Source organism: Cnephaeus nilssonii, assembly GCF_951640355.1.
Source record: "Cnephaeus nilssonii genome assembly, chromosome: 18".
Classification (NCBI taxonomy): Eukaryota; Metazoa; Chordata; class Mammalia; order Chiroptera; family Vespertilionidae; genus Cnephaeus; species Cnephaeus nilssonii.
In genome coordinates this window covers 48,019,441-48,033,473 of record NC_137089.1, presented here as the reverse complement: position 1 = coordinate 48,033,473, position 14,033 = coordinate 48,019,441, and the positions used below count along the sequence as shown (strand labels likewise).

The 14,033-nt window shown below is 43.2% G+C and overlaps 1 protein-coding gene and 1 pseudogene across 2 annotated transcripts in view; both read right to left on the bottom strand.

Annotated features, from left to right (window-relative positions):
* The window catches only part of PRKDC (protein kinase, DNA-activated, catalytic subunit), a 205,676-nt gene that overhangs the window by 8,043 nt on the left and 183,600 nt on the right, over nt 1-14,033 (bottom strand). The window contains exons 72-79 of the mRNA XM_079796147.1: nt 13,663-13,840; nt 12,951-13,111; nt 10,401-10,612; nt 7,060-7,147; nt 6,817-6,960; nt 2,584-2,788; nt 1,049-1,116; nt 30-250 (exon numbers count right to left, since the gene is read on the bottom strand). Coding sequence (XP_079652273.1) covers nt 30-250; nt 1,049-1,116; nt 2,584-2,788; nt 6,817-6,960; nt 7,060-7,147; nt 10,401-10,612; nt 12,951-13,111; nt 13,663-13,840 — 1,277 coding nt within the window. The remainder of the gene's footprint in view (nt 1-29; nt 251-1,048; nt 1,117-2,583; nt 2,789-6,816; nt 6,961-7,059; nt 7,148-10,400; nt 10,613-12,950; nt 13,112-13,662; nt 13,841-14,033) is intronic.
* LOC307114078 (transmembrane protein 106C-like) lies at nt 3,620-4,796 on the bottom strand (annotated as a pseudogene). The gene has a single exon. The product of its transcript is annotated as a transmembrane protein 106C-like (transcript).

The following is a 14,033-nucleotide window of genomic DNA, read 5'->3' as shown; positions in this document are numbered from 1 at the left end:
CTAGAATGACCATGCCCAGGCGGTCATACCTGGAGGTCATGGGTATGACATGGTATGTCTGTAGCTGCATGTTTCTCTGACTACAGGCGGCATCTCGGGAGAGGATGACATTCATGACCTCAAAGAGCTGCTCGATGCGCTGGTCCTGCCGCAGATCTTCGCCCCCTTTCACCAGGAAAGGGTAGTCTCGCTCATCATGGCCTCGGATGATGATGCGCTTTGGTTTTCTGATAGAAGCCATTGTTTTCACCTTTAAAAAGTAAGAAAATATTTTTAGGTGGAGTCTAAAACACTGAGGGACCAGCACATCACATCATCATCAAGAGGGGAAAAGTGCCCAGCTGGTGTGGCTCATGGCTGAATATCGACCCAGGAACCAGGAGGTCAGGGTTCAATTCCTGGTCAGGGCACATGCCTGGGGTTGTGGGCTCGATCCTCAGTAGGTGGTGTGCAAGAGGCAGCCAATCAATGATTCTCTGTCATCATTGATGTTTCTATCTCTCCCTCTCCCTTCCTCTCTCTGAAATAAATAAAAAACATATTTAAGAAAGAGGGGTTGGGGAAAGTAAGGCTGGTTGGTACACATTGCTCAAAGAGAGATCTCTCTTTGAAGACAAGTGATATAGAGAAAAAAAGAGATAATCAAGGGTCAGTGAAATATTTCTGTTACCTGTTCACACCATACTACTGTACCCACATAATTTCATATTCCTGGTTAAAAGAATTGCTAATAAATGTGGATGTTCTTAGCAACAAGCAAGACACAACTTTCTACAATTACTTAAATTACATATATTTTACAATGGATACACATATATAGTTTACCCTTCAAGTTTATTATGTCCTTAAATATGATTGATATTAAAACATTGGACACACTAAGAAATTCAGTAAAGAATAGGATCATAAAACTACATACATTTTAGACCAACATAGGAAGTTAATTGTCTTTTCTTTGGTACACAGAAATATTCTCAAATCTGAAGAACTAAATGCCACATACTAACAATCCTAACTCTGGTGACTGGTCACAAACACCGGCACCTACCCGCTCATCAAACCCCGCGATTCGTGCGTGGTATTCTGGCATTGGCTTTCCTTTGCCATCATACTGACCTAAGACAAAACAAAAAAGCCTTATTTAGATAGAGCTTGTTACAGATCCCTGTTCTTTAAAACAGCTGCTGCCCTGGCCAGTGTGGCTCAGTAGTTGAGCTTCATCCCATGCACTAAAAGGTTGCCAGTTTGATTCCTGGTCAGGGTACACGTCCAGGTTGCGGGCTTGATTCCTGATAGGGGGTGTGCAGGAGGCAGTCAATCTCTGTCTTGCTCTCACATCGGTGTTTCTCTCTCTCTTCCTTTCCCTTCCTCTCTCTCTAAAAATCAATAAAATAAAATAAAACAACTTGAAAAATAGTTGTGATCTAAGTAAAAAGTTAACAAAATTTTTTACTAAAAGTTTTTATTTAAAGAAAGTGGATTTACCCTAACTGGTTTGGCTCAGTGGATAGAGCGTTGGCCTGCAGACTCAAGGGTCCCAGGTTTGATTCTGGTCAAGGGCATGTACCTTGGTTGTGGGCACATCCCCAGTAGGGGGTGTGCAGGAGGCAGCTGGTCGATGTTTCTCTCTCATTTGTTGTTTCTAACTCTCTATCCCTCTCCCTTTCTCTCTGTAAAAAATTAATAAAATATATTTAAAAAAATAAAGAAAATGGATTTAAAAAAATCTATTACAGGGGTAAACAAAGTAGGTTTACAGTTGTACAGTATGCAGTTTATTTTGTGTTATTACTTATTGGTTATTGTATTATTTATTTGTATTACAACTAGAAACCTACTTTTGCCCAACCCTGCATTTCTGAATTTGACTAAGGGAAGAACTTCAAACAGGAAAAATAATGCACTGCGATAGAACACTGTATGATTTCAATGAGAATCAAGCTGCATATTAGGAGGCTTTGGTCTCAAATGATTTTCTTGAAACTGCCTGTATGCAATACATAGCTGTTAATAATAACAAAGAAAAGTATTTCTCCAAATTTTTTTTATATCCAATGGATATAATCATATTAAAACATTTTTATTTTGGTCTGGTGGATTCCAGGGTAAAGAACATGAAATGTACAAAAATTGTCTTTGAAAAAAGCTGTGTTCACATCTGACCAACTTGTCTTTATCCTCAATGTCACAATTCTTGTTCTCAAAGGTAAGTTATTTATCATTATCTTGTCACTTTGAATGGGTCCAGCATGTACATCCCAAGAAGGGATTTGCATTTATACCTGTATTATATTTCTGAGGAAAAGGTATTCAGAAGCAAAGCATGGGTATGTTTAGAAGAAATTACATTATCATTATTATTAGACAGGAATCTGAACACTTGTTATAATCAGGAATATAAGAAAACTATAATCTAATTAGACATTGAATAAAGTATACTGATTCATAGTAATGATAAAAATATGACAAGAATTTAAAATAAAAATAACTGTCAAAATCCTGACATTATTTTAGAAATCACAAGTTCTTGCTACAGCACTATTCTCCTTAAAGTAGCTTTGCCACTTCTGAAGGTTCGCTCACCAGGAATCTCCAGCTCATTTCTCAGGAATTCCACTCTGAAGTCACTCATCCAGGGTGAGCATTCTTTCAGGTTCCCGGGTGGCTTAGAGTCGTCGCGCATTTTCAAAAGCAGTGTGTTGGTAATGTCATTGAAGTCATGAAGCTTCATTCCAGGTAGCTTAGAACCTCCTCTCCCAAAGTGTTTATCAAATTCTTTTCCAAAAGCCTGAAATTAATAACTTATCTTAATTATTACTGCGTAAGGTAAATCTGAACGCTGGAGACAGGACAGTTAGTGCACCTGCACAACTATGATCAGGACCGCCCGCACCGGCACAGAAGATGGCAGGGAGAGAAAACCTGGGTACATAAAGAAAGCACAGACCACTCAATAGGTGACAATTCCCATCTGCTCCCATGTGCCTAGGAACTGACAGAAGGTTATCACTGTTTTCACCAAGAGCCTATGTGGGGCTTGATTTAGCCTTCATCCATTGGCTGGAATGGGGATTAGGGATTTGGTAGAAAAATACCCTGCTTCTGATTTTTAAAAAAGGTAAGATTATAAATCTCAGTATTTGATTGTATGACCTGTATTACCAGGCTCCACACCATATCAAATCTTCCTCTGTCTCACAGAACTGCACTAACTGTCCTACCTCCATGTCACTCTATGGTTTTATAACCTTTTCTGAGGAAAAGGTATTCAGAAGCAAAGCATGGGTATGTTTAGAAGAAATTACAGTATCATTATTATTAGATAGAAATCTGAACACTTGTCATAATCAGGAATATAAGAAAATTATAATCTAATTAGACATTGGATAACATATACTGATTCATAGTAATGATAAAAATATGACAAGAATTTAAAATAAAAATAACTGTCAAATCCTGACATTAAGTTAGTGCAGTACTGTCTGACAGTACTGCACTAACTGTCCTACCTCCATGTCACTCTATGGTTTTATAACCTAGCACGGTATGCTTTTAATTTATAATGCTCCAAGAACAGCTGAAAAGATCTGAATTTAATTCTTCAAACCTTGAGTGCCTACTATTCGCTGGGCATAGTGCCTACTATTCGCTGGGCAGCGATTCTGCTGGATCGGAGATACATGAACGGTGCTACTGAGGTGAGTTTCCTCCCAATGGCAGGAGGGTGTTTGCTGGGGATTAAGAGAACCAGTTTCTCCTCTACTTCTACCACCTGGGGTAGGTATGGAACTCGGGCCCTGAGAACAGATGCTGTGTCTCTTCTGACAAGTGCTGCCAAAGCATCTTCTAAACGCTGGGAATCTGCTCCACAATCCACATAGTGATGTGTCTCCAAGGAGACATGGAACGTGGCCAATACATGAGATCTTAACTGAAGTTCTCATGAAGATCACTATGTTGTACACCTGGACACTGGGCAGTGTGCAGAAGTACACACAGGAAAATGGCCGTCCCACCTCTGCCTGCACTGTCACACTCACCAGCTGCTCGCTCCAAGGTGGAGTGAGGGAGACGTCAGCTGTCACATATGACCCAACCACTGTGTTCACACACTGAACTTGGCTGGGCAGGCTGGCCACTGCCACAGAATAGAAGTGGGAGTCCCTGATTTTCAGGGCGGCCTTGACGGTGAGGATTACACGGGAGTCCATCTTATTAAATGTGACTTTCATCACTAGGATGCTGTTGTCGTCCACAAGGACTGAATTTGGAAATAGGAAGAAAATCACTAACCCAAATGCCAGGAGACAGAGCAGGACAGACAGGAGGACATACTGCTTGGTTCTCTGAGCGCACAATCTCTGGTCACTGTGGGATCAAAGCCACCAGCTCATTTACTTGCTCTGTTGGATGTAGCCTGTCCCTGGGCACGAGAGGCAGGGGATGCTGCCCCGCCCAGTGAACTCCACGTATGGGAACTGGGCAATGGCATCTTCTTGCTCCTGTTCACCCAGCATATCCTCTGTCAGCTTTCACTTGCTTGTAGGAAGGAGGGTGAGCGGAGTCGGAATGCAGGGATGTTGGAAGCCACCCACTGTCTTCACTAGCAGAGAGGTGTGGACCAGGAACCCGGAAGGCTGGAGACCTTGAGCTCTGAAAGGTCAGAGCTCTGCACCCACTGTTTGGTTGAGACAATGGTAGCTGAAGCAACTTCCACCTTTTAGTTTTATGTAAATCCTTGCTGATTGGCTATTGTTGGAATTGCCTGCCTAAGGGCTATCAGTGTATCCCAAAACCTGAATAAAAGGGATGGCAAGGCCAGAGCAAAGTGGAGTGCTTCCTCTTGAGCTGGGCTCCCGCCTGGCCCCCATTATTTCCAAATTAATATTTTCTAGTCTCTTTCATTTGCGTGCGGCCTCCTCCAGCGCCCGAACCCTGAACCTGAACCCTGAACCACGTGGAACGTGGGGGGGGGGGGGGTGAGACACTCGCACAGGGACCCGTGGCCGGGATGTGCCACCTGTCCGTCCTGCCTCTTGGGTCCTCAGAGCAGCCAGCACTCGATGCGCATGCATGATTTTATCTTGACTTTCAGGAGATAAACCCCTTGTCACATTTAGGCAATGACAGTCCTGTAGATTCTTATATTCATTCATACCTTTAACTAAAACTACCCTAAGTAGGAATGACCCACCAAAATCTAACTCTACTTATCAGAACTATACCATTCCTGCATCTAATTAAAGATGCCTATTTCACACCCAATGGTATTATAGGAAGTGAAAAGATGAAAATCTCTGTCCACGAGTCTAATTTGAGAGGCATAAATTAAAGAATTAAAGATAAATATGGCTCTAGCCGGTTTGGCTCAGTGGATAGAGTGTCAGCCTGTGCACTGAAGGGTCCCAGGTTCAGTTCTGGTAAAGGGCACATACCTGGGTTATGGGCTCGATCCCCAGTAGAGGGGCGTGCAGGAGGCAGCCAATTGATGGTTCTCTCTTGTCACTGATGTTTCTGTCTCTCTCTCCCTCTACTTTCTGAAATCAATAAAAAAAAATATATTTTTAAAAAAAGATAAATATGGTTTTCTACTCCTGAGGAATTTGCCAAAAGAACCTGTACACTGATGTTCACAGTAGCACTATTCATAAGAACTAAGAATTGGGAAAAAACTAAATGTCCATCAGTTGATGGAAGGATAAACAAAATGTGGTATAAAGTGGAATAATATTCAGCAATAAAAAGGAGTGAAGTACTGCCCAGCTCATTTGGCTCAATGGATAGAGCGTCGGCCTGTGGACTGAAGGGTCCTGGGTTTGATTCGTCAAGGGTACATGCCCAGGTTGCAGGCTTGATCCCCAGTAGGGGTGTGCAGGAGGCAGCCGATCAATGATTCTCTCTCATCATTGATGTTTCTATCTCTCTCCCTCTCCCTTCCTCTCTGAAATCAATAAAAAAATAAAATAAAAAAAGGAGGGAAGTACTGACACATGCTACAACATGGATGAATGCTAAGAGATGTGCATGTAGGTGCTTCAGGCAGCAGAGAGGAAGGAACACCTAACTCTTGGGGACAGCAAGGAGAAGGAGGTTCAGAGACGGGCTCTGAAGGAGAAATGATGCACAGACACATCTCTCAGGGTGAGCTATCCAGCTGGACGGGGCAGGGGAGAAACTCATGTAGAGGGAGCAACAGGCACAAGGCATGTGGTGTGGAATCTGGACATGGCAAAGCTCTTTGATCTCCACTTGTTCTAAGAGGAATTTTCTGACTCACTCCAAACTGAGGTGTGAAGGTTCTCCTTCTTTCAACTCTAAAACATCTTTAGAAATAGGTCTCAGATATCACATTTGTCCTTAGGCTATAGTTCTTTACATACAGTATCTGCCAACAATTCCTTTGAATTCAGAAACAGGATCAATCTTCCCTTTGTATCTCCTTTAACACCCAGTAGAGTGCCTTGAACAGAGGTAAGTGCTCAGCAATGGTTAACCTATATAAAATACAAATATTTATTGATCCAATATTCAAACCATTCTGAGACTTAAAAATATTAAACTACATGTGACCTTCATATCTAAGAATCTGAGCATGAAGAACACAATGTAATAAAACCCCCGAGATTTTACCTATTGACTCCCTTTGCTCTGTATGACCTAAAAATATGCCACTAATATTTCAGAGAAAGCATCAGATCTAAAGACAGTTTACAGATTCCACAGCCATTTTAAAACCAGAATTGCTAACAAACCAGCACACATAAGTACTGATCTTCACAATGATTCCATCTTAAAGGCAGGCTGCATCACCCATACCTGAATAAACTTCCTTCTAAAAGCGCCAAGGCCTGCAGCCTTTGAGTCTCCCAAGGCCGCATACATTCTTTCATACATCTTTTCAATGGTTTTTTTATTTACGGGGTTTTTTGTTAATTCCACTTTGATATCATCAGTCCAGTCCTGTGCAAGGGGGAAAAAAAAGAGAGAAAAATCAAGCTAGATTGTAAGTAGATTTTTATCTAAGTTCTATGTTTTATGTGTTAGAAGATGTAATATTACCTTAAAGATCATTTCTGGATTAGAGAGTTGTTCTAGAGCATTAATAAAATCTTGAATCACTCCTCCTTGATCCAACTTAACTTTAATCCTATAAAAAATTACCAAGTTTAGGTAATCAAACATCTCCCATAGATCAAGGCCTGTAATTTATAATTATTTTTACTTACATATAAAACTTAATAGAACTAGGGAAGAAGCAATTTACACATTCTATCTAATCTATAATAATAAAAGTGTAATATGCTAATTAGACCGGACAGCTGAACGACCTTCCGGACGTCATTCCAGACATCCTTCCAAATGAAGCCGTGGCGGCGTGGTGGCAGGGGCCAAAGCAGAGGCGATTAGGGGTGATCACGTAGGCAGGCGAGTGAGTTAAGAGGCAAGCAGGCGAGCAGTTAGGGGAGATCACGTAGGCAGGCGAGCAGTTGGGGGTGATGGGGCAGGCAGGTGAGTGGTTAGGGGCGACCAGGAAGGCAGGCAGGCAGGCTAGTGGTTAGGAGCCAGTGGTCCCGGATTGCAAGAGGGATGTTAAACTGGCAGTTGGACATCCCCCGAGGGGTCCCGGATTGTGAGAGGATGTCCGACTGCCGGTTTAGGGACCCCCCGCCACCCTTGTGCACGATTTTCGTGCACGGGGCCTCTAGTATTAGATAAAGAACAAAGTATGTACCATAGTCCCCTCTTATCCACAATTTCTGTGGTATCAGTTATCTGGGGTTAACAGTGGTCCAAAAATATTAAGTGGGAAAATGCAGAAACAAACAAATCATACGTTTCACATTGCATGGCATTCGAGTAGTGATGAAATCTGGTGCTGTCCCACCGGGAACATGAATCATCTCTTTGTCCAGCGTATTCACCCCACTTCATCTCATCACGTAGGCACTGTATCATCTCACATTACCACCAGAAAGGTGACTACAGTACAATAACGTATTTGTGAGAGAGACCACATTCACATAACATTTGTTACAGCATGTTATTATAATTGTTGTTTCATTATTATTGTTGTCAATCTCTTACTGCACCTAATTTATAAGTTACACTTTATATAGTTATGTATCTATAGGACAAAACAAAGTATACATAGGGTTTGGCATAACTGCCATTTCAGGCATCCACTGAGGGTCTTGGAACATATCCCTCGTGAATAAAGGAGGACCACTGCATTCTATAAAGAGGTGGGATTCTTAGATAAGATAAAATTAAGTTTTCTTGCAAATAATGTCAACATTTTGATGTATACAATTTGATACATACAGTTATGAAGTTATGTTATGAAAGAAAAGGCCACTTTCTCGACAACTTTTTAAAACGTTTTCCCTTCTTTCTTTTAAACTAGTTAATCATGTTGCATCTGACTCTGCTGAGAGACATGGGGTGGGGCACAGCAGTGGCAGACGGTGTGTGCAGAGCCAGCCCAGTGACAAACCATGATAAAAGCTACACCCAACTCTACTGTCTTCTCAGAAACAAAACACTAAGTAAAACAACAAAAAAGCTTTTGATAGGGACTGTCTACTAAGATACCATGCATTTATAACATACTAGAGGCCCGATGCACGGAATTCGTGCACTGGGGGGGGGGGGGGTGTCCCTCAGCCTAGCCTGCAACCTCTCCAATCTGGGACCCCTCGGGGGATGTCCGACTGCCTGTGGGATCAGGCCTAAACCGGCAGTCGGACATCCCTCTCACAATCCGGGACTGCTGGCTCCCAATTGCTCGCCTGCCTGCCTGCCTGATTGCACCTAATGGCTTCTGCCTGCCTGCCTGATCACCCCCTAACCACTCCCCTGCCAGCCTGATTGATGCCTAACTGCTCCCATGCTGGCCCAATTTCCCCTAATTGCCCTCCCCTGCCAGCCCAATCACCCCCAACTGCCCTCCCCTGCTGGCCTGGTCACCCCTAACTGCCCTCCCCTGCTAGCCTGATCATCCACAACTGCCCTCCCCTGCCAGCCATCTTGTGGTGGCTATCTTGTGACCACATGGGGCAGCCATCTTGTGCAAGGGCATGACAGTCAATTTGCATATTACCTCTTTATTATATAGGATTCTTGCAAAAATATTACACCATTGCTAGTTATATCTCCACTTATAATCAACCGAAGAAGTGAAAGGAATGACACTTCAGACAGCCTACTGAGTCCTGATTAAGAAGAGGGGCTTCCTGGATATTTTCAATTAAAGAAGAATTTCAAGAACTGATTTCAAAAGCATTTCATCTAGTCTGTTTCAACCAACAGATTGCTATTAGCATAAGGGTAGAATGTTCCATGAATAGTATTCTAAAATGAAATGTATTTTAAAAAAGAAATTCTAACAAGTAACATACCCAGGGTAAGTACATTTAACAAAGATATCTAAGATATTCTACTCTTCAGTAAAAGCTCTAATTAATTTGAAGACAAATATAAGCTTCCATGTGTTTGCTTTTACCATACACATACTAATAAAAGAGTAATATGCAAATTAACCATCACTCTGTGACAAAATGGTGGCACCCATAGCAGCCAGGGCAGACGCTGGCGACGTTGCCCCGGCAACGCAAACCCAGAGTCCACTCCTTGGTCGCGGAGGGAGGGGAGGATCCTCTGACCAGAGCCCAGCGTCCTTGCCCCGCTGCGTGGAGGGAGGGAAGGAAGGGACCTCTGGACTGAGGCCGGGGCGAGCAATGTTGGGCTCACAGTAATGCGAGCCCAGCGTCCCCGCCCCAGCCGCGCGGAGGGAGGGGAGGACCTAGAAAAATGGATCTTCCCAGTTTCTGACACTGTGGGAGCCCTATGGGTGCCGGGGTCCTCCGCCTGCAGCCCCCAGTCACAGCCTGGTAGCCCGTCACAGACTGGAAGCCCCCTGCCCGCAGTGTGGATGTGGCCAGTGTGGCGCTGTGGCGGGGGGGGGGGGCGGTTCAGCGGGCGCGCTACAGACATCAAATCGCGGCCGCCGCGAACACCCCCCCACCCCCCGTGCTCGCAAGTAGTACGGTGCAAGGGGCGACTCCCGAAGCGCGGCTCCCATGGCAGCTGATGCACACCACGCTGGCAGGGAAGCGGGATCTGGGAGCCCAAGCACCCGAGTACCTGAGCTGCCAGGTGTGGGCCGGGGCCCTGAGGAGACCCCAGCACAAGCATCTTCCCAGAGGCTGCGCGGAGGGAGGGGAGGAGCCTCTGGCTAGAGGCCGGGGTGAGGGATGCTGGCGTCGTTGCAAGCCGGGCTGAGGGACACCTCCCCCTCCTTGCACCCCCCGTGCACGAATTTCGTGCACTGGGCCTCTAGTGTTTTATAACTGTAATATTTAACTACAGCAGAAATCAACCCAATTTCTCTGCAATATCACCTTGCCACAAACTCCTTATTCTTATGACCAGTAGAAGTATCTCTGAAGGAATAGCTTTCACTGCTTATTATGAACGGGTAGACAATGGCCTGGGGGTAGTGATCAGCGATCTCCTCCACGGTGTGCTGGATGGCTACGGCCTCCTCCTTGTCCAGTAAGGCCAGCATGTGGCTGATCCAGCCAATGAACTGCCAGCAAGGAATGGAAGAAATCTGAAACACAGAGAGCTATAACTTAATGATGAATAAAAATTAAACGCTTTATTATAAAAGCAATATGTCCAATATAAAAAGTATATATATTTATAATAAGAAGTATCAAAACAGACAAATACAAAATACAGTCTTCCCTCCCTCAGCTCTCTCAATTCCTGTTCCACTGAGAACCATTCGATTCTCCCGGACATTTTCTAGGCATGTACACACATATCCTTTCCGTACAAGACTGGAATCAGACTAGGCATACTGTTGCTGGTTTTTCTTAGACAGATTTACCTCATTCCTCTTAACTGCAACATAGTATTCCATTTCATTTAACGACTGCCCTAAAATGAATTTTTAGAGTATTTTCTAGTTTTTGCTATTACAGATAATGCTATAGTGGACATCCCTATTGTATGTGCACTATACACCAATAGGATAAATTCCTAGAAGTAAAATTACTGTATTTTCCGGCGTATAAGACGACTGGGCGTATAGAAGATTTTCCTGGGTTAAAAAGTCGTCTTATACGCCGGAAAATGCGGTACTGTGTGAACATTAACAATGTAAAAAACATTGCTAGATCTCTCTCCAAAAAGACTTTTCAAATCTGCACTTCTAAAAGTGAATTACGCCAGTACCATGCTGTTTTGATCACTATGGCCCAGTTGGGTACTGGAAATATCAGGGGGGACACTTTGTAAAGTATGTGATTGTCTAACCACTATGCTGTACACCTGAAACTAATATAAAATATTATTGAATGTGAACTACACTGAGAAAAAACTTTGGACACAATCAATTTTTTAAAAATTCATTATCAATCTGAGAAGGGAAAAATCTAATTTTAATTTTCATGTTTCATTATTAATGAGGCAAATCAGCTCATAACAACAAAAAAGCTTTTAAGTAAACAGGCTGTCTATGTGTGTTGCCTCAATAATCACGTGTGCATTTCCCTTAACCATTCTCGACTGGTCTATTTATGGTGTAGAGTGGGCTCCTCAACCCCGTCTCTAATATGGACTGAAAATATTTTCCTCCCAGTTTTTTAAACTTTGTATATGGAATATTTTCTTTTCCTGCACAGAAGTGTCAAATTATTTTTCTTTATGGCTTCTGGTTTTTGTTTCTTTACACCAAGACCATTTTCAAAATTTATTCAAAATTAAAGTGCTTTTTAAGGTGTTAATTTTAAGATAAAATCTGACATACTTGGCATATTGGCATGAGGAGTGAATGTGGGCAAGCTGCCTAACTTTATCCATAAGTGAGGGAAGAGCAGGGTGTGTGAGCATAAAACGTATCAGAATACACAGCCACAGGGAGCACACAGCAGAGGTGAGCTGCCCATCTCAAGTGTCTCCCCAGTGTCATAACATTGACTTAATCCCTTACTTATTATCTCAAAAAGTGAAAATGCTATCTTCATTAAATATATAAATAAAATAATTTAAAAATGAAATCATAACTTATTTCTTCACTTGTCTTTAGGAAAAGCACACCTATAGTGCATTTCTAAAGTTAATCCGCTGTTTAAGACCTACTGAAACAACCCCACCGCTCCCAATCCACAGGGTCAGAGGAGTGGGAAAGCCCTGGCCGGCCCTGCGTCTCAGCTCAGAGACCTGCACTGTTAAAAAACCTACTAAGACGGCTAGCAGAGTATTATATCAGTGTTTCTGAACTATTGTTACATTATCAGCTCAAAGGTTCCCTATTTTCAGTTAAATGTCTATAAAGGTCAGTAAGGAGCCCTCCTTTTACAGACGTGCCTAACAGACAGGAAGGCGGCAGGATGACGAAGCCCCGTGTGGGGTGAGGACAGCAGGGACATACAAGCTGGTGAACAGAGCACGTGTGGGACTGCAGGCTGCTTCTGTGCGCCCACACACGTGAGCTGCACACGGTGAATTCGGATGCCCCAGGGCCCCTCTGGACACGGCGCTGCTGCAGGCACTACAGTCACTGGGGGTGGGATGCCAGCTGAAATGTACTCCTTTCTCCCTGGACTAAGTAATGCACTGAGCACAGGCATCAGCAGGTGCTAAGACCACAGCTTTGTCTTCATGGACAGTAAACGGTACTCCAGAAAATTCCCATCTCTGTCCCGGATATACCTCCTCCTCTATTTCTTGGGGTCCTTGTTCAGACAGAGTTATCAACATCCACTAAGGAAAATGGGTAAATGTGAACACTCCTTTATACAGTTTTAAATTACACATGTTCTTGGAATGTAGCAAAATTAGATGCTTGTTAGGAAAAGCTAAAATATATGCATTATACTCATTAATGTGCTTGGATAGAAACAGGAATATGTCTTTAAGTTCCACAGACTAAAGACACTCACCTCTTTTGTCATCAGGCTCAGGGTCTCCTCTGGGTGCTGCTCTATAATCTGCAGCAGTCTGGGGAACTTCAGCCTGGCTTCATTGGAATGTAATTTTAAGGCTTTCAACATTTTGTCCACCACAAGGGCAGGGTACGTCTGCAGTTCTACGGACTCAGTAACTAACATGGACAGGGATAAAAACAGCCATGGTCAATATACCCACTTACACATAAATTATAAATGTAACATGTAATTCTAGCTTCCCTTTTGGCTTATATTTTGTAGTATGTCATTTTTCCTCCCTAACAACTTCTTTAAAAGACCAGAAGCAATTTTGGACTACACATACAAGTTTCTACCTCGAAGCTGAATTTTCTAGGACATTATCCATTCTGCATGAAGCACGGTTTGCTTCCTGGGCTGGAAACATCAAGGGCAGCTGCGAGTTCCTGAATTAATTTCAGGAACAAGAGTCAGGACACATAAGGCCAATAATACCAAACAAGCAAAACATGCAAGTGGAAGTGAAGTAAACGGAGAGCTGGAAGACAGCTGGACTCCAGGAGAGAAGATAAGCAGGTCATGTTCTTGGAGATGTCATTCCCTCTTAAAAAGGCAAGACTTTCCTCATTTAAAACAAACACAAATAGGAAACCAAAAGTATGTACAAAGTTCTTAAGACTTTACAGTAACCTAATGGGGCACAATTTTCTTTTCTTTTGCGAGTCACCTGATGCAGTCTCTTCCTCCTCCCGGAGCCGTTGGTCACAGAAATCCACCAGCGCCATATAAGCATCTACCACCCCAGCTGCGGGCTGCGGGCCCCGGCCGGAAGGGGTTTCCTCCTCAGCTGTCCTCGTGGCCTCGGAAAGGTGATGAAACGCTCTCTGGTGCAGCGCTGTGACCACCTAGAATTCACAGAGATCTCAGAAAACCTGCCAGCGGGACTCAAGTTTTGTGGACAAACTCTACTTTCTACTTGTGATGATAAAGATAGAATACTTGTAATTCATTAGTCATCTATCCTATATAATGAAAGCCTAATATGCTAAGTGTCCAGTCGTCCAGTTGTCCGTCCAACCAATCAAAGCGTAATATGCT